Below are 20,677 nucleotides of genomic sequence, written 5' to 3' on the forward strand. Positions count from 1 at the left end.
CCAATCCCAAAGCTACAAGAAGGAACAAAAGTAAATGAATTTATTATGACCTAAAAATTATGACAACTAATCATGATTAACTTTTTTTTTTATTAATGTCTCACCCTTAAAGTTGCTTTTTACAACAGATAAAAGCTATCGATAGTACAAATAACTAGATGTTCCAACATGATGTTTCTTCAAAACTCCATGAGGCACAGAGGCATTGATAATGTCGTGTTATAGATGTGATATAAACAGATTGTGACAACAGTGTAAGAAGGGTTATCAGCCTGGATTAAACAACATCTAAACATATATTCATATTCCGCACCCAAACACCAACATCTAAACAACATTTATTCATATTTCAACACTTAAACAGCAACATCTAAACATTTATTCATATTCCGCACCCAAACACCAACATCTAAACAACATTTATTCATATTTCAACACTTAAACAGCAACATCTAAACAACATTTATTCATATTTCAACACTTAAACAGCAACATCTAAACATTTATTCATATTTCGCACCCAAACACCAACATCTAAACAACATTTATTCATATTTCAACACTTAAACAGCAACATCTAAACAACATTTATTCATATTCCGCACCCAAACACCAACATCTAAACAACATTTATTCATATTCCGCACCCAAACACCAACATCTAAACAACATTTATTCATATTTCAACACTTAAACAGCAACATCTAAACATTTATTCATATCCCGCACCCAAACACCAACATCTAAACAACATTTATTCATATTCCACACCCACATATTCCAACACCAACATCTAAACATTTATTTATATTCAGCATACAAACAGCAACATCTACACCTGTGTTCACAATCATCTCACACAACATGTAAGCAACATTTATTCATATTCCGCACCCAAACACCAACATCTAAACAACATTTATTCATATTCCACATCCAAACACCAACATCTAAACAACATTTATTCATATTCCGCACCCAAACACCAACATCTAAACAACATTTATTCATATTCCACACCCAAACACCAACATCTAAACAACATTTATTCATATTCCAACACCCAAACACCAACATCTAAACATTTATTCATCTTCCACACCCAAACACCAACATCTAAACAACATTTATTCATATCCCGCACCCAAACACCAACATCTAAACAACATTTATTCATCTTCCGCACCCAAACACCAACATCTAAACAACATTTATTCATCTTCCATCACCAACATCTAAACATTTATTTATATTCAGCATACAAACAGCAACATCTACACACGTGTTCACAATCATCTCACACAACATCTAAGCAACATCTGTTGCCACTGGCTAAGGCGAAGACACAGTGCCGGACTGTCCCACCTCACCCGATGCCCGACCCGGCGCTGAGGATTGGGATCTGACAGGTTAATAAGCACCTTGCTCGATTAAACAACTAAAGGAAGGGACTGACCACTCCCCCTCCTCTCCATCTGCCTTCCTACCCCCTCCTACCCCCTCCTACCCCCTCCACCATTCTGCCATTCTGCCCCTGGAGCTCGGCTGGGACCTTGTGTAACGCCGCGATTGGCCAGAAGGCGCCCAGTGGGCGGAGCCTGGGCGGGGCTTGTGAGTGCTGTGATCTCACAATCAGCTGTTTTGTACGTTTCTATATCCTGATCCGCGGATCAGCTGGACGCAGCAATAACACCACCAACCATATCTGCAGGGAAACACCATCAGCAGCACCTGAGGGGTCCGGACTGCAGATATGATTTAAAGACCAGTTTACTTTACAGGGATCACTTCTTCTAAGAAGAAAGCAAGCCTTTTCTCTCCCTTTACTATTATTATTAGCTATAATAATAATTCTTTTTCTTTTTAAAGCTGGTGCACTTACTAGGCTACCTCACTGAAAAGGCTAGCTAGCTACCTAAAGCTGTGAAGCTTTAAGATCGACGTTTTTCTTTGAGCTTTTTTTCGTTTTCATCGTTTCACGTTTTTACAACCTGAGCATCTTTGCTGTCTTGCAGAGGCAGGTAGGACCGTCTGTTTCAGCCCTAGTTTCTTTGTTTGTTGAACCCATGTCGTGCTGATGCTGTATCTCTCCTGCTGTCTCTCCACTGTGGAGCTCCTTATTTACCAATGCCCCTCCATGGGGAACCTTAGCCAACCATACATGGACGTCGACCTGCCTTTTATAGGTCAGCGTTGGTTATAATGATGGCTTCGTCAGTGCATTGCTCTAGATCAGCTCTGGCCTCGGTTTTGGGGGGGGGGGGGTAGTCCCTCCACAGCCCGTTTATATGTAAGGGAATAGAGCATTCCCAGCTATTATTAGTGAGCTACCCGGAGGAATGGGCTTCTTTGTGGATGGCGGATGCACATTATTGACAACATAGACGTCGACCGGCGTTTTTCTTTTTATTAAGGTCATTATTAAGATGCTAGCTCATGTAATTGTGAGAATTATGCGTTATATCTAGCTTAAACCTCCTTATTTTGGTGTGTTTTGGTGTGTGATGGTGTGTGATGGTAGATAGCTGACCTATCTCTAGCTAATGCCGCTGATCCGGGCTGTCATTGCTATGACCCTTTTCCTCTGGACTGGACCAAATCTCACCCCTAACTGTGTTAATTTCTTCATTACGATCAATTTCGTGAACTTTGTGGCTCATCTGCAGCAAATCTGCGGGGTGTTTTTATTATTTTTCGGATGTAAACACTGGCTGCCCCTCGAAATGCTGCACCAATGGAGAAAGGCGGCGTTGCTTTGTCGTCCTCTAAAGGCAAACGTAACGCAAACTAAACGTTTTCCAAGCGATCAAAGCTGTAAATGTTCCCTAAACGTTGTTGTACCCGGTTTCAGGCCCAGCATTAGTCGATATTCCTGCAGATTTTTCTCGTTTTGTCGTGTATTTTTCCGTCCTCCGGTCTCGAGGAGGCGGGGCTAGGCTGCATTAACGACGCCGTGACGTCAAAGCGTGTCCCTGCGGCCCCGCCCAGCTGCAGCTTAGCCACGCCCTCACGGAGGCCCAGGCCTGCATGAACCCTTTATTTGTCACTGAAATGTGTCCTCCGCATTTAACCCATCTGGTAGAGAACACACACTCACACACACACACATGTGTTAGGGGCAGTGAGTACACACACACACACCCAGAGCGGTGGGCAGCCAACTCCAGGTAAAGGGCCTTGCTCAAGGGCCCAACAGTGGCAGCTTGCCGAGCCTGGGAATCGAACCCACAACCCTGTTATCGATATCCCGGCGCTCTAACCGCTGAGCACCACTGCCCTATGCCCTTTGAGCTCAGGGCCTTCAGAAAAGACCTGGGAACACAGGTACTGTCGAGGTAATGTCACTTCGATTAAATTAATGCAATAATGCAATAAAATAGAAAAGTACAGTCTGAGCTGATCTATAATTTTGAAGGGGTTTGAGGGGGGCTTGAGGGGGTTTACAGAACATAAATGTGTATAAATACTGTAGCATGTGAACATGATCTAAGCCCTAATGAATCTTCTCCAAGTGTTCTCATTGGAATGAATGAATACACTAAAATAAACTCTCTATACTCTATACTTTAAGACTGATATATGTAAATGAGCTCTGTTTTGATTGGCTTTGCCTCTTTCAAACAGCACTCAGAGCTAAAACACTCCAAGTGTGCTGAATGGGCGGAGATATGTAAATAATACGTTCATTCTCGTGATATCATCAGAATAAGCTGTTTGCAGCTTAGTTTCCATATATCCTTGTTTCTCAGGTTTGACTGATTGACATAATGTGAATTTGGCACATTGTGTCATTGACCAATAGAGGAAAAGGGCCAATAGAAATGCTCCAAAATATCTTGGATAATTTTTTTTTATTAATTTATTATTTATTTTTTGCATTGACTTCCATTAAACGTTAAGAAGGTTTTTTTTCCTTCAACCGTGACGTTCTCATATACAATAAAATAGAAAAGTGCAGTCTGAGCTGATCTGTAATATATATTTTTATTTTGGATTGTTTTTTTGAAAAAAGTATAAGCTCAAGCTCCAAAAATTAGAGGTCTCAGAAGACCCACAGTAAGGCAGAATAATAGCATTATAATAAAAGTGCAAATATTTTTTTTTTTTGCAAATATGCTGTAACATAACAACACCGTCTTCCTCATGGTGGACTAAGGTTCGATCCCCTTCAATGGGGCAAGAACACCACAGCCTAAACCCAGCAACCCATTCATAGTTAGCTAGCTAGCTATTATGTTAAAGCTGAGGCAGGTCTCAGTAGCTAGCAAACTGCCTCACTTTACTTGAGTTTATAAAAACAAGCAGGTGTCTGGATACTTTTGGACATACAGGGCCAGATACAGTACTGAGCCTACTACGCCACGAAGAGTGTAAATAGGCTATTCTGCCCACGTGTGCCCAAAATTGGGGTGCAGACCTAAATGTGAAGTTTGTGTGACATTAAAAAAAACACACATACGAACATAAAGGGGTAGAAATAGCCCTGATAGCTTCTCGAAAGGGTTCAGGGTTCAAGTCATTTGGACTTGTTTGCAGCTTCAGACACAACAGATAAGGGCTCCAATGTGAAATGCCAGACATGCTCATTGGGACGAATGAATAAACTCAGATAAATGCAGGAAATGCGTGCTCAGGAGAGCAGAGTATGGGAAACGACACATGACCCAAGGTTGTCAAACCGAACCAAAAACCAAACAGTGAAAGAAAAGATTGCCTTGTTTTTTTGGGGTTTTTTTTTTAGGGCAGTAGGGAATCACATGAGAATGAGGCTGTTTATGAGTAAGCTAGCATGAGAAAGTGCTATGTGCAAAGGGCTCATGCAAAGTGCATGTAAAATCACCCATCTAACCTCAAATGAAGGCAAAAAAGGCATAATTTACTCCAGTCAGTAGATGTAGGGCATTTTTTAAACATCAGCTAAAGTGGTTAATATGGGCATCCTCATGTTGCCCCTGCTAACACCACCCTGTTATCTCTCTTTCTAGGCCTTTATCTCTCTAACGTGTCTAATTTAAGCCCGCAGTACGTCTGCCAGTTCTCTAGTTCCCACATGTACCCATACCCCCATAACTTCAACCGAAATGCCAGTTCACCATTAGGAGACTGAAAGGTGACCTTATGCACTGACCTTAGGCCTGTATTGTCTTACAAGTGTGGGAGAACCAGTGTCTGCTTCCTTCCTTAAAAAAAACACACACACATCAGTCAGTAGGTCTGTAAGACGTTGGTGACACCACCTGACCTGCTGAAGAACATTTTCTGACATCATTTGGAAGAAGAGAGAGATTTGAGAGTTTTGGAGGCAGAACTATGTCTGTGTGTATATACGCGAGTGTCCTTTGCCTCTACATTATTTATAGGGTTCTGCCTTTCCGGTTGACTCGGGTCAGCCACCTGGACTGTCTGACGACTTTCCTCTTGAGACACCTCTCCTGATTGGGCGGGCTCTTCTTGCACACTGGGCTGGGCGGGACTTAGGTATTTTGCTTGCACTCATTGACCCTTCAGTGAGCGCTGTAGGATAGTGTAGGAAGTGGTTAAAGGGCACTGTTGTGTGTGTGTGTGTGTGTGTGTGTGTGTGTGTGTGTGTGTGTGTGTGTGTGTGTGTGTGTATTTACTATACTTGCCAATTCACTATACTCTGCCAAGTGTCCACTTGAAGTGCGGCCGGCCAAGAAAACTCAAAATGATACAAAATGAAAATTACATTTATACGTATTTCAAAAGAAGGGTTGAAAATATCTCTCAGTATATGGAATAAACGACCCTAGGCTTTGGTCACATGTTCTTTAATATGCGTAATTGCAAGAAAAAGGCCCATCTACAGTCATGCAAAGACATTTAAGCTAAGCTTTGTGCTTATTTATGTTTTAAAAATAGTCATAAATCAATTTCTTTGCTTTTATTATATTTTCCAACCTTTCTTTACCCCTTAAAATTAATCAGGACGTTTACATGTGCCCAAAACCTAAATGACCTCAATTTAAACCTTAAAAAACACCTAAATGTGACATATCTGTAACATGTACATAAATGGGGGGGGGGGTGAGGGGGTTTACAGAACATAAATGTGTATAAATACTGTAGCATGTGAACACAATCTAAGCCCTGATATCTTCTCCAAGTGTTCTCATTGGAATGAATGAATACACTGGAATAAACTCTCTATACCCCTTTAAGACTTATATATGTAAATGAGCTCTGTTTTGATTGGCTTCGCCTCATTTAAAAAGCACTTCAAGCTAAAACACTCCCTGACAAGTGTGCTGAATGGGCGGAGATATGTAAATTATAAGTTCATTCTCGTGATATCATCAGAATAAGCTGTTTGCAGCTTAGTTTCCATATATCCTTGTTTCTCAGTTTTGACTGATTGACATAATGTGAATTTGGCACATTGTGTCATTGACCAATAGAGGAAAAGGGCCAATAGAAATGCTCCAAAATATCTTGGAGAATTTTTTTATTATTATTTATTTATTTATAATTGTTTTTGCATTGACTTCCATTAAACGTTAAGACTGTGAAGTTCTCATCTTGGAGATATCAGTTTGTTAAATGGACTCTTAACTATCTGCCACTATTAATATTATTACTATTACCCATCATTCCCCTCATTACTCTGACCATCACTGCCATGACTATATTAAGTTATTCTACACCATGATTATTATATTAATATTTATATATCAGTGCAGTTCAGCAGTATAGATGGTTTGGTAACTTTTATAATCAATAATTTATAAATAGTTCTGATCAGAGGAGGACGGGTCGGGGCCCCCTTGTGAGTCTTGGTTCCTCCCAAGGTTTCTTCCTCCAGCTCTGAGGGAGGTTCTCCTTGCCACTGTCGCCGTTGGCTGCTCACGGGGGGTCTTTGATCTTTTATGTCTTTTTATGTTATTGATTTTTATTATTTTTTTGTCTTTTACTAATTACTGATTATGTAAAGCTGATGTGTGACGACAACAGTTATAAAAAGCTGTAATAAATCAATTTGACGACTTTTATTTCAGTTAAACCAGGGAACCTAGTTTACGGGCAATGATGGCGGCCCTTTAAGGCACAGCCTGATTAACTCTAAGGTAAAAAACGAGGTTGGAAAATGGTCACGTAGAAATGAGTGATTTTGAGTTTGTGTATGCCCAAACAAAGGTTACACAAGTGCTATAGGAGGAAAAATAAAAAGACCAAATAAAAAAAGATACCGGCCCTTTAAAAAAAGGCCAGTGATTTTAAATGTCAAGCGAAAAAAATGGAAACCCTGGAGATCACACGTCAGGGCAGCTGGTCCTCTCTACGTGACTTTAGCCAAATGGAGCAAAGAAGTCACGCTAACTGGAAAGAAATGCACCATAAAATATCAGCGAAAGGATGATCCCCTTTATTCCTGGATTTTAAAACAAGGCTCACAAGTTTTATCACAAGTTTTCTTTGCCCACAAGAAAGAAGCCGCCGCCTGTCTGCTGTGGTCCAGCTGGAGATGCTCGCAGTCTCCGAATCTTCCAATATACTGACGTCACGTGAACAGCATAGCTAGATCTGACCATACCAGAGCTGGACTGCAGCTCACTTAGGCCCTGGTGGGGTGGGATTAGATGTACATGAGGGTGGTTCCCTCTTTCGAAGGGCTTTTCTATGAACTCAGCAGGGGTCTAATATTTTAGGCTTGTCCTGGCGGAGTGTAACGGCACCGATACCAACCACCCCGAACAGTCGCGGTAGGACCACGGTAGCCTGTGTGTGCAGATGCTGATTGGCGTCTGACTAAGAGACACGCCTCTCTTTGTTTGGGAGGGTTGGGCTTTACCTGCACCCTTGATGCAATGCATCTGGCCAGGTGTGAATACAGTAAGACCCTTAAGAGCGGTCAAGTGGTCTCAGTCTGGTCCCAAACTGTCTCTGGAGTGGCATTGTGAGGCAAAAGACGTTAGCAGCAGGTCCGTTAAGTCCTGTAAGTTGTGAGGTGGGACCTCCATGAGCATCAGTGAGAGCCTTGGGCACTTTTTTGGACCGGTTCATTGGTTGCCCTTCCTTGGAGCACTTTTGCATATCTGGAACACCCCAGAAGACCTGAAACCTGATGTTCTGGAGATGTTCTGACCCTGTCATGGTCTAGAATGTCACAGTTTGGTTCTTGTCAAAGTGTCTTGGCTACCTGCTACCTTTAGAACTGACTGTTCACTCGCTGCCTGATGCGTAGATCCACCCCCGGCCAGGCGGAGCCCCTGTAGATCAAGATAATCAATGTTGTTCAGCTGTCGGGGGTATTTTATTTATGTGTAATGTAGTCAATGTAATGCTTCTCTGAACCACTTACCCACCCTGTTTCCCGTCTTCCAGGCCTTTGCAGTACAAGAGAGACCATAAATTTGCACTTCGAAAGCCCGGCGACCCTTCCAAGACTTCATCAACAAGGGCTTGACGAGCGAAAGAGGCCAACACCTCGTGCTGATCACTCTCCAACTGCCACCGAAGACCAACGCAATTAGTAACTGTAAATAGATTCTTACGTCCGTTTTCTGAGGAAAACACCAAGGCAGCTCTCCCTCAGGACGCCGACAGATCCTGTCCCTTGACCTCAGCTTCAGCAGCCATGTTCCAGCGGCTCAGCAACCTGCTGTTCGGAGAGGTGGAGGATGTCTCTGCCGAGCTGAACGGACCCAAGCCCTGCGTGACCGAGGCTGATGAGGAAGGATGGCTTCTGGTCAACTTACCCGGTGAGTGTTCTGGGGGGATTGTGGGTGGTGTAGTGTTTGGGGCATACTGTAGGTTAACGTAGAGCTGTATAACTCTCCAAATGTATGCACTTCTCCCCCTCTTACCCCAAATGTAGACATGTTAGGCGTCTGCAGTTGATGCCAGGCCCACAGTAGGACATTATGAATAAGCTGCTATCCCTACGAGAGCAAATTCAACAGTGAATTAGGAGGTCGCTAATGAGTAACAATACAAGTGTGCATCACGAGGCTCACTGCTATCTTCCACCCCACCAACAGTCCATCTTCACCCCTTCCCCCCCTGCGTGGTTTAAACAGCAGCGCTGCTTGTGAATATATCTACACTGGTGGGTGCGGTGGTCTCGAAATGAGGGGTGTTCAGGTCAGTTTCTGGAGTATTGCTGTGTATCTTGGCAACGGAAAAAAAAAACACAGGAGGAGCTCCACTGACTGAAAACAGCCTAGACAGACGTTCGTTCGTCAACAGTCAGACGTTCGTTTGTTGCTATCTTGGCAGGGAATTGTCAACACAGGCGCGTGCAACCCGGCGCTCGTACAACCCCCCCCCCCCCCCCCCCCCCCCACGCTTTACACCACTGAAATAGTAACCCGCCAAGGTCAGAAAGACCGCACCTGGCTCTTAAAGGGAGCAGCGAGAGACACTGCATGTTATGTCCAAAACAAGCACACTCATGATCAACTAAGAGACTCAGTACATGACTTTTGCGCATTGTGACAACACGGAAGATAACCGGTAAAATATACAATAAACTGAGGACAAATTATTAGTATTTTTGTGAATTATGAATATCATAAGTAAACCATGTAAACCATCTGTAAGGCATGGCATAATTGAGCTAAAGATAATACATTCTTACAAATCCTTATTTTGTATATTTAAACATGGGTAAACAGGGCAATTTGACCTGGGAACATGCTGTTCCTTACAGTTTAACATAACAGGATTACATTAAAATTAGAGGAAGGGTCATTGAGCTCTCCTTTCTCCTCCTCATGGATTAGTCTTCCCTCTCTATTCTTGGCTAGTTTAAACATGGTGGGTCAAAGGTAGATAGATTTTGGGCTATAGTACGTAATAGAAGACTAACTTACTTTCATACTGATTGAAGCATGAATGTAGAAATATTCATATTTCAACTCTTTAACGACCTCATAATTCATAAGATCCAGAGAAGTTCAAAGTGGGAACGTACACAGGACCAAACATATCAGATTAGGCCTTTATCTCACTTTACTGCCTTTCTAATATAGGCACAGAATGATGCCCTGCTTTAGACATACATAGACGTTTATTCCGTCAGTGTCAGAAACTCTGACCAAGAGACATGAGTTTTCATCCTTTCTCTGATTAAACAAACCAATAATTAGCTCTAACCAATCCAACCTGCGCTCTGAATGAACTCAGTCACACGCTCACTCTGGGGGAAAAACACAGCGCATCCAACAAGAACCAAAACGTCATGGCTTGCTTACACACTATGTGTCCAAATGTTTGTAGACACCCCTTCTAATAAATGCATTCAGCTACTTTAAGTTGCACCCACTTGTTGACACAGATGTGCAAATGCACACACACACACATACTGCTTATAGGGAAGTATATATTATAGGACTCTCTGGAGCAGATAAACATAAAACTATGGGCTCTGGAATGAGGGATGGTGCACCATCCAATATTTTTGGGATGAGGTGTATATGGATAGATGTGCGGTAGCTCACATACAGATCTGCATGCCGTAATTCCTCTGGCCGCAGATTTAAACCAGTAAGAAATAACATCCAGTCGATTTCCATCTCATTGGTGGAATGGCCACTAGGGGGCCTGCCGAGAGATTAGCAATGTAATTCATTTAAATAATTCCTCACAACTTAATAAGTAATAGATTAGCTTATGTGGTTTCTGACACTGTAGGAAACACGGTTATCTCTGAAGACGGCATAAAGTACGGACAAAATTTTAGCTACGCAGCGTAGCCCCCTCTGCTAATTTGTGTAGATACGAGGTACGCGTGCTGTGTGTGACATTTCCTGATGTCAAAAGCATGCAACGATCACCCAGCGTGTATAAAACGATACCTATACGTCTCATAGGTACATGATACTAATAGTAGTATTCCTATGTTTTATGTCTTGTGTTGTTTTTTACCTCCTCCCATCCCCCCATATTTGACTTAAAACCCCCAATGGTGTGCGTGTGTTCACATTATACTGCCACCCCTCACCCGCATGGCTTCATTTAACATGCTTGCACCTGCCCCACACCACTCCTTTGTATTGATTGATCTTCTATTGATTTGTCCCGATTCCTTATTACTACACCGCCTCACCTTCACTGTGTTGCCCAGGTAATGGTGACTGTACCATGTTGGGCGAGGATGGGGCAGAAGCACCACCGACAGCACAGTCCCTCCCCAACAGTGAGTGTCAGAGGGCGGAGTCTAAATGTGACATGACCACGCCCTCTCGGACATGTGTCCCCGCCCCTTCCCCACGCAAAAGCCGCAGGACTAGAGTGGCCAAGGCTAAAGCGGCATGCCCTCCCTCCCTTAGTTCCCCAAGCTCCCTCGGCTCCCCCGGCTCCCCCTTTTGCCTCAGTTCTCCCTCCCCTGTTGGGTCAGTAGGAGTGAATGCGCTGTCTAGCCCCGCCCACTGCCTACTGGGCTCCGCCCCCGTGTCGCCGGGTTCCTGTAGCGACTGTAGCAGCGGGCTGGAGCGGGGCAGCATGGACGAGAGCTGGTTTGTCACCCCTCCCCCCTGTTTCACTGCAGAGGGAGCCACGGCGGAGGCCAGCCCGATGGAGGACCTGCTCATCGAGCACCCCAGCATGTCCGTCTACGTCTCCCCGGGAAACCTGTCTGTGGTGGAGCAGAGCGCGGCCAGCCTGACCAGCAGCGTGAGGTGAGCTTGAAGGTCACCAGCACATCCTCAGCATACATACAGTCATGTGAAAAAAAAGAACACCCCATTAAAATGCTTGTTTGTACAACCAAACCCCCTCCCAGTACAACCAAAACCCCCTCCCAGTACAACCAAAACCCCCTCCCAGTACAACCAAAACCCCCTCCCAGTACAACCAAAACCCCCTCCCAGTACAACCAAAACCCCCTCCCAGTACAACCAAACCCCCTCCCAGTACAACCAAAACCCCCTCCCAGTACAACCAAACCTTCTCCCAGTACAACCAAAACCCCCTCCCAGTACAACCAAAACCCCCTCCCAGTACAACCAAACCCCCCTCCCAGTACAACCAAAACCCCCTCCCAGTACAACCAAACCCCCCTCCCAGTACAACCAAACCTTCTCCCAGTACAACCAAAACCCCCTCCCAGTACAACCAAAACCCCTCCCAGTACAACCAAACCTTCTCCCGGTACAACCAAAACCCCTCCCAGTACAACCAGACCTTCTCCCAGTACAACCAAAACCCCTCCCAGTACAACCAAACCTTCTCCCGGTACAACCAAACCTTCTCCCGGTACAACCAAACCTTCTCCCGGTACAACCAAAACCCCTCCCAGTACAACCAAAACCTTCTCCCAGTACAACCAAACTCCTTTGACAATTGCATTTGACTACCAACCTCTCTCTCTCTCTCTCTCTCTCTCTCTCTCTCTCTCTCTCTCTCATAGCCGGATGTCTGAGTCAGTGCCGCCCCCTGCAGTCAGGAGCAGCATGATGCCCCCCAGGATGGCCCGAGGAGCGGCCTGCCAGGTGGTGCCCCTAGCCAAGGTGACGCAGGTGTCCCGCGTGCAGAGGGCCAAAGCCCGCGTGGAGCGTCGCCACCTGGGCCGCAACCGCGTGCAGCGCCAGAACCGCGTCCGCGAGCAAGTCCCGCGCCACGCTGCTAACGCCCGAAAATCCTTCCTGCACCAACCGTGCCAGCGCAGCTTCTGCCACTGACCTGCCCCAGGGGCACAACTTCACACTGAGGGCATTAATACACACACCATGTAGAGTAGGGGTGTCCAGCTCCAGCACAGTTTCCCTGCTCCGATTTCCCAGCTCTTAAACCCGGTCAGTGCTGGAACAGGGAGGCACTGTCATCTGTCATCCTGCGAAATATATACAGAGATTAGTAAGTGACATCATCTTACGTCTGGTCAGTACACTGATACTGCATGTTCTGGATGGTGTAATGTGGAGTGTCCCAACACCCACAGCATTCCCTGTGGCAGACTAGTGGTCAATTCCTAGGCCAAGCCTGGAGCCTGCCACTCTACACCAATAACAGTCCTTGGGGAATAGTCAATAGAGCACCTCCTATTGGCAAGCACGCCACATTACACCAATAGGAGTCTTTAGGGAGGACTCCTAACTCTACATTCTCCTGTGTAACATGATTGACATGTAAGAGCTCTGGATAAGAGCATCAGACAAATGCCATATAAAAGGGGGAGGGGGCGATTTAAGAATTTAATTTAATAAATTTCTATATAATATTTCTCATTATGCGATTGCATTAACATATATGGTTCTTCAACTATAATAATAATAATAATAGCAATCATATTAAACAAGCTTATTTATCTGCCAATATCTCAACAATAACAATAATAAAAATAATTATTGTTATTACAATTAGGTAATTTTAGTTTTAAGTTATTTTATCTACATAAATTATTATTGTTATTATTCTGTTGGCAGATAATTTTGCTTGTTTTAGGCATTATTTCTTAGAAATTATTTAAATGATGTGGTCTGCCATTAAGATAAGACCATTTTCTAGATAAAATGACTCATTTTACTTCAGATTTTCTCTCTTAAAACTCTTTATATTTAATAAAAATCTAAAAATAGATTAAACAAAAAAAAATCTAATGCAATCTAATAATGACAAATATTAGATCTAGACTTAAGATGATTTCACAAGTCACAACCTGACCAGACAGGCTATGACCTTCCAATCCAGGCTCATCTGCCTCAGAATTTGGGTCAATTATCCAGAAACTTCATCCGGGACCAATCGGTCAGTCAACTGATTGAAACACCTGGTCCTCTGCTACAACTCATCCAGCTCCAGCAGAGCTTATCATACCTAATAAACCAGCAGGGAAATCACCAAACTGTGCTGGAACGCAGCCCTCCAGGACCACAGCTGGACACCCCTCACCTAGACACACCTCTAGTCGTCACCCATTGTCACCCATCGTGTCCCTCTTTCCTCCAGCAGAGCCCTCTTTGTTTCCCATTTTCATGTTTATTAGTGTCGCCACAGGTCGAGTTAGTTTAGCCTGATTTTCTCTGCAGCTCTACTGCGCTGAGCTAAAGCTGGGGTTTTAGCTAGAAGCTCTCTCTCGCTCTCTCTCTCTCGCTCTCTCTCTCTCTCTCTCTCTCTCGCTCTCTCTCTCTCTCTCTCTCTCGCTGATTGATCGTTAGGATTCACATTAAACAGTAGCTCTATTTAGGTAGTGTCTCATATCTAAGGAAGGCCATTCAGTGCGGAGAACGGCTAGTATCAAAAATATCAATAACAGGACGTCGATATGTAGCAAAAGGCCGTCCAGAAGATACGTAGAACATAAAAACAGGGTCAGTACAGGACTGGACACTGAAATGGTGGCTAGAACACGGGTCTGGGGTCAAACTCTCATGTCCTTTCATTGCTTTGATTGTTTGTGTTGGAAAAGACGTCTCCATTATTCTCTATTCTTTTGTTTTGTTGGGTTTTGGAGAGGATCAAAGGGAGGAGCATACCGTGGAAACGTGTTGCAATGCAGGCAGAACTTCCAGCATGGAGAAAAGGGTGCACTGAGGAGCGAAGCGTGAAATTCACTTGATTAGAAAGTGCTTTCGCTTTTTCAGCTCGCGCTTTTACAACACATAGAATGGCAAAGTAGGTAGAGAAAGGTGAGAGAGGGAGTAAAACAGACTAAAGAGGTCTCAGCGTGGTGGAGAGATACGCTCTTCAAAAGGGTTCTGCAAAGGTTCTTGTCAAACCATGACAGCTCAAGAACCCTGCAGACGCTTAAATTCCGTGGTAGATGGGTTTATATAGCACAAAGGAAGGTGTCACTGCTGTTATTATGAGTGAAAGAACCCTTTTTCGGTACTATGTAGAACCTTTTAGGTCTCAGGTGTGTTGAAGAGATAATAAGCTCCAACAAGCTCCAACAAGCTTATCTCTCCAGGGGTTCCTATAGAACCATGACACCTCGAAGAACCATTCATTCCATAGCTCTTCAGATTTAGGGACAACCTAGTGTAGATGATTCTATATAGCACCAGAAAGGGTTATTAGAACCTACGAGTCAAAGAACCCTTTTTTGGGACCTACCATATAGAACCTTTTAAGTCTTAGCCGTTTTGGTGGAGATATACTCTTCAAAAAAGGGGTTCTTAAAGGTTCTCCAAGTTTAAAGAACCATTTGCATGCTTAAATAGTTCTTCAAATACAAGGCAAATCACTTGTAGACAGTTCTAGCTAGCACCCTTTTTGGTTATTGGAACCAAAAAGTCAAAGAACCCTTTTTTGTTAAGTACCATATAGAACCTTTTAAGTCTTAGCCGTTTTGGTGGGGATATACTCTTCAAAAAGAGGTTCTTTAAAGGTTCTCTAAGCTTAAAGAACCATTTCGATGCTTAAATAGATCTTTAACTACAAGGCAAACCACTTATAGATGGTTCTGGATAGCACTAAAAATTGTTATTTCAAGTCAAACAGACCCTTTTCAGTACTATATAGAACCTTTTGCGTCTTTGCCATTTTGGTGGAGACATACTCTTCAAAAAGGGGGTTCTCAAAGGTTCTCTAAGCTTAAAGAACCATTTCTATGCTTAAATAGTTCTTCAAATACAAGGCAAACCACTTGTAGACAGTTCTAGCTAGCACCAAAAGGGGTTATTAAAATCAAAAAGTCAAAGAACCCTTTTTTGTTAAGTACCATATAGAACCTTTTTTAAGTTTTAGCCATTTTGGTGGGGATATACTCTTCAAAAAGAGGTTCTTTAAAGGTTCTCTAAGCTTAAAGAACCATTTCTATGCCTAAATAGCTCTTTAAATACAAGGCAAACCACTTGTAGATGGTTCTAGATGGCACTAAAAAGGGTTATTTCAAGTCAAACAGCTAATTTTCAGTACTACATAGAACCATCTATATTCTTCACTGTTTTAGTGGAGATATACTCTTAAAAAAGAGGTTCTTTAAAGGTTCTCTAAACTTAAAGAAGCGTTCTTAAAGAACCGATTAATGCTTAAATGGCTCTTGAAATACAAGGAAAACCTCTTGTAGATGGTTCTATATCACACCAAAAAGGATGAGTACAAGAACCTTTTAGTTCTCATGCGTTTTGCTGGAGATATACTCTTTAAAAGGGTTTTTTAAGGGTACCTGTAGAACCATGACAGCTCAAAGGTCCATAACAATGCTTAAATGGTTCTTCAGACACAAGGAACACCTTGTGTAGGTGGTTCTAGATAGCACCAATAGTGAAAAGGGTTTTACGTGTTTTTTTTTTTTTATCAGTTATCAGTCAGAGAACCTTTTTCAGGCCTATGCAGAACCTTTTTGTGTAGAGTGTAGAACAGGGGTTGAAGGGGAATCAGGGAGGATTTCATTCAGTAAGTATTGTAGCCCACTAAGCAGCCTGAGCAGGCCTATTAAACAGGCTTATGGTACCAGATTAAGGGGAAAATCCACCCAAAGTTTCAGCATCTTATAGCCGGTTGATTCTTTAGCGCTCAAGCTGGCTGTGGGTGGCGTTTCCTCTTAAGACTGATTGCAGTGTTGCTCTGCAGTGCATTTACCTCATTAAAATTCATGCGTATCCGCATTTGAAGGAATAGTCAGCCGTTGGCTTCACCTGTGTTGGGAGCTCGATTACTAGGGACGGTCATTTTGACACCGGGCGTTCCCCTACAGCAGCTGACCATTGAGCCATTCTGAGCAGGGAAACCAAAATACCAGTTTCTGTGATTATCGTCCGTACAGGACCACCACAGCAAGGTTAAGAAACGGCTGGACTGTTCCTGTAAGCTAATGCTATTACTATTATACCTCTAATGAATGATGAATGTACACACAGCACAATCAGAGGCATGTCAATGTGCCTTTATCAGTATACCTTTCAGACCCAGTCGGTCAGGCTGCAGTGGGCTACGGGGTGCGTTGGTATATAGAAAGTGCAGGACGGTATAGATGGTGACTCTTTATTTTGTTTTATGTTGTACACCAGCAGCCAATAATGAACAGCTCAGATGTGCAAATGTGATTTAGTGATGTTTATTCAATTATTATGCCAGAATAATTATAATTTTTAAAATTATAACTTGGGCTGATTGACAGAAATGCATCTGGAATTGAACTGCACCACTATTATATGGATCATTTTGCTGAATTGCATGATCATTTCAAGAATTGAAATATACTTACAATATATATAAAAAACAAAATACTACAATATTCACAAATAAAATAAATAATCTGTAAAAAAAAAAAAAAGTTGAAAAAAATTGAATTAATAGTCTAATAATTTCTAATAAGCTTAATTTCGTATTATTAAGCTAGTGTGTATTTCAGTGTTAGCATGGGTGTTCTCACTGTCTAGGCTGATCTATAGGGGAAAATACCTCGGCACACACCCTCACACACCTCTGATCACTCTTTAAAACTTGGGCTGATTGATAGAAATGCATCTGGAATTGAACTGCACCACTGATATATGGATCATTTTGCTAGACAAACATACTTAAAATACATAAAAAAATGGCTAAAAATAAAATATATAATATTGTAAAAAAATAAAAAATAAACCAAAATGAAAGAAAAATATTAATAATATAAGTAATACGTAAAAATAAATATAATAAGTTTAGTCTAAATTGAAGATGATTTCATCTTGCCATGCTAACTGCTCTACAGCAGAAATATTATATTCTTAATCTAGTGTGTATTTCAGTGTTAGCATGGGTGTTCTCACTGTCTAGGCTGATCTATAGGGGAAAATACCTCGGCACACACCCTCACACACCTCTGATCACTTGGGCTGATCAATAGAAATGCATCTGGAGTTAAACTGCACCACTGATATATCCGTTTGCTTATTTCAAGAATCTAGATACACTAATGTAAAACCAAAAATTGCTAAAAATAAAATTTATCATCTTGAAAAATTAAATCTTGTAAGAACCAAAATTAAAAAAAAAGTAAAGTTTTGTCCAGATTAAAGATAATTTCATGCTAACTGCTTTACAGGAGGAATAATGTATTGTTGATACATAAAAACACCACAAATTTGTATATTAGTGATTTAACAAGCTAATATTGATAAATACAATTTTATTTGGCATTTCTATGTATAAATATATAAAACAATAATTCAATAAATGAACAATTGTCCAATAAATTCAGTATACAGTCTCAACTTGCGCTTTAGGCCTGCCATAGATTATATAGTGAGCTAAGATTTGGGTTTGAGCATTCCTGTTTTGCTGTTAATTACAAAAAGCAACATCTGAGCTATTCTGTTGGGCTACTGGTGTACTTTGGATGTATAATTTTAAAAGTTAAATCCACCGAAAGGCCTCAGACCCTGCCATTTCTGTCCCTGCCCTGCGTTCAGGCCTTTTCCACCTTCAGACAGGCTAGCTTGTTCAACACCCAAGGCTTAGCCCTGCTACAGATGCTCAAACACTGTGATCCCTTTCACTAACAGCTTGTTTTCAAGCCTGGAGATTCCTTAAGGAGATAAGGAAAGGTCATCCAGGTCTCACCTGAACCTACACTCGTACGTTTTCACACTGAAAGGATCCACGCTTAATGACACCGGAGCGAGATCGCCCCGTTAGCAACCTTAGCGCAGTGTGAGGCCTAGCTGACCCCTAACCTAGGGTGTACTGGCATGGGCTGATCCATAGGGCAGAATACCTCGTCACACACCCTCACACACCTCTGATCACATGCACAATCCGTTGTTTCACAGTGTTACCATCCTGCCATTTCCAAACGTTATCCTCCACGCCGTGTGTGTGTGTGTGTGTGTGTGTGTGTGTGTGTGTGTGTGTGTGCTAGCTTACAGTATGTGTAGTGTCAACGCTAATAGATTTACTATGGTGCTGAAGGTATATGAACATATACTACTATTTGTAAATCGTTGAGACTTGGATGTAAGTTTTTGCACTGTCTTACATTTTATGGTGAATCGAGGTTTTTTAGCTGTGTGCAATTTTACTTGTTCGCGTTTGGTCAGCAAAGCAGCACGAGGCGGCGGAGGCGGCGGCAGCGAATGTGAGGAAGACGCTAACGTGCATGAGCTAGGAAAAGACTTACAAAGATGATTCTTTTAAATTATTTGCATCGATGTATATAATGCACAGCTCCTTACAGTACAGTGTTTGAATGACGTGTGTGTTTTTGAGTTATTTTAGTGCTACATTGAATGATGTCAACACTTTCCACCTTTCCACCTGTGCGATGTTACAGAGCGTTAGTATGGCGTGTTTTTTGTTTATGGCGTCGTCCTCACAATGTCCTCAGTCCTGTCACACGTCCCGTTCGGCCTAATCCACCTCTGTTTCTTTAGGTTTTGTTATACATGCGTGAAATAGGCTGTTAATAAGTTGTACCACACCTTCCTGTTGACACCTTCTGAGATGTCAATGTAATGTAATACTTAACAAATCTTAACACAAAACTAATATATATACATATATATAATCCCAATTTTTCTTTATATGTATTTTTATTTTTCCTTTTTTTCATTATTTGAAAAGAACTGTGTATACGTCACCCTTATTCTAATTGATGAATGTTGGAGGTGGATCTCTCGGGACATTTGCTATATATATATATATATATATATTTATATACAGTGAGTCCAAGAAGTATTTGATCCCTTGCTGATTTTCTTTGTTTGCCCACTAATAAAGACACTATCCTTCTGCACTTTTAATGGTAGATATATTCTAACATGGAGAGACAGAATATCAAGACAAAAATCCAGAATATAATTTTAAAGAATATATTTTAATTAATTTGTATTTCAATGAGGAAAATAAGTATTTGATCCCTCTTGCCAAACACACTCAATACTTAGTGGCAAAGCCTTTGTTTGCAAGCACAGCGGTGAGACGTTTGTTGTAGTTAACCACAAGTTTAGCACACACACCAGGGGGAATTTTGGCCCACTCTTCTTTGCAGATCCTCTCTAAATCATGAAGGTTGGTGGGCTGTCGCTTGGCAACTCTGACCTTCAGCTCCCTCCATAGATTTTCGATCGGATTGAGGTCTGGCGACTGGCTGGGCCACTCCATGACCTTAATGTGATTTTTCTTGAGCCAATCCTTTGTTGCCTTTGCTGTATGTTTAGGGTCGTTATCATGTTGGAAGACCCAACCACGGCCCATTTTCAGATCCCTGGCAGAGGGGAGGAGGTTGTCCCTCAGGATTGTGCGGTACATGGCTCCATCCATCTTCCCAGTGATGCGGTGAAGTAGCCCTGTACCCTTGGCAGAGAAACACCCCCAAAACATTATGCTTCCACCTCCATGCTTGACGGTGGGCACAGTGTTCTTGGGGTCATAGGCAGCATTTTTCTTCCTCCACACATGGCGGGTGGAGTTGAGGCCAAAAAGTTCAATTTTGGTCTCGTCTGACCACAAAACCTTCTCCCAATAACTTGGTTCATCTTTCAAATGATCATTGGCATACTTGAGGCGCGCCTCCACATGTGCTCTCTTCAGCAGGGGTACCTTTCGGGCACTGCAGGATGTGAATCCATTGTTGCGCAAAGTGTTGCCAATTGTTTCCTTGCAAACTGTGGTCCCAGCTGCCTTCAGGTCATTTGCTAACTCCTGCCGAGTGGTTGCAGGACGATTTCTGACTGTTCTCAGCATCATTGCCACCCCACGAGGCGAAATCTTCTTTGGAGCACCGGGCCGAGGTCTGTTGATTGTCATGTTATACTCTTTAAACTTTCTGATAATTGCACCAATAGTTGTTACT

The 20,677-nt window shown here is 42.5% G+C and overlaps 1 protein-coding gene across 2 annotated transcripts; it reads left to right on the forward strand.

Annotated features, from left to right (window-relative positions):
* The first annotated feature begins 1,670 nt into the window (after positions 1-1,670).
* tp53inp2 (tumor protein p53 inducible nuclear protein 2) lies at positions 1,671-19,605 on the forward strand. Of its 2 annotated transcripts, none has more exons than XM_072696807.1 (4): positions 1,671-2,021; positions 8,341-8,717; positions 11,084-11,636; positions 12,368-19,605. In XM_072696807.1, exons 2-4 carry the CDS (start codon positions 8,594-8,596, stop codon positions 12,636-12,638), a joined length of 948 nt encoding a protein of 315 aa, XP_072552908.1. In that variant the 5' UTR covers positions 1,671-2,021; positions 8,341-8,593; the 3' UTR covers positions 12,639-19,605. The 2 variants fall into 2 exon arrangements, with proteins under 2 accessions (XP_072552908.1, XP_072552909.1); XM_072696808.1 differs by having other exon boundaries at positions 11,507-11,636.
* Positions 19,606-20,677: the final 1,072 nt, after the last annotated feature.

This window comes from Salminus brasiliensis, chromosome 14 (assembly GCF_030463535.1).
Source record: "Salminus brasiliensis chromosome 14, fSalBra1.hap2, whole genome shotgun sequence".
NCBI lineage: Eukaryota > Metazoa > Chordata > Actinopteri > Characiformes > Bryconidae > Salminus > Salminus brasiliensis.

Coding starts and splice junctions, on each gene's coding strand:
- tp53inp2 (XM_072696807.1), top strand. CDS start 8,594: ATGTTCCAGCGGCTCAGCAACCTGCTGTTCGGAGAGGTGGAGGATGTC. Junction 8,718..11,083: donor GCTTCTGGTCAACTTACCCG/GTGAGTGTTCTG, acceptor TGTGTTGCCCAG/GTAATGGTGACTGTACCATG. Junction 11,637..12,367: donor AGCCTGACCAGCAGCGTGAG/GTGAGCTTGAAG, acceptor TCTCTCTCATAG/CCGGATGTCTGAGTCAGTGC.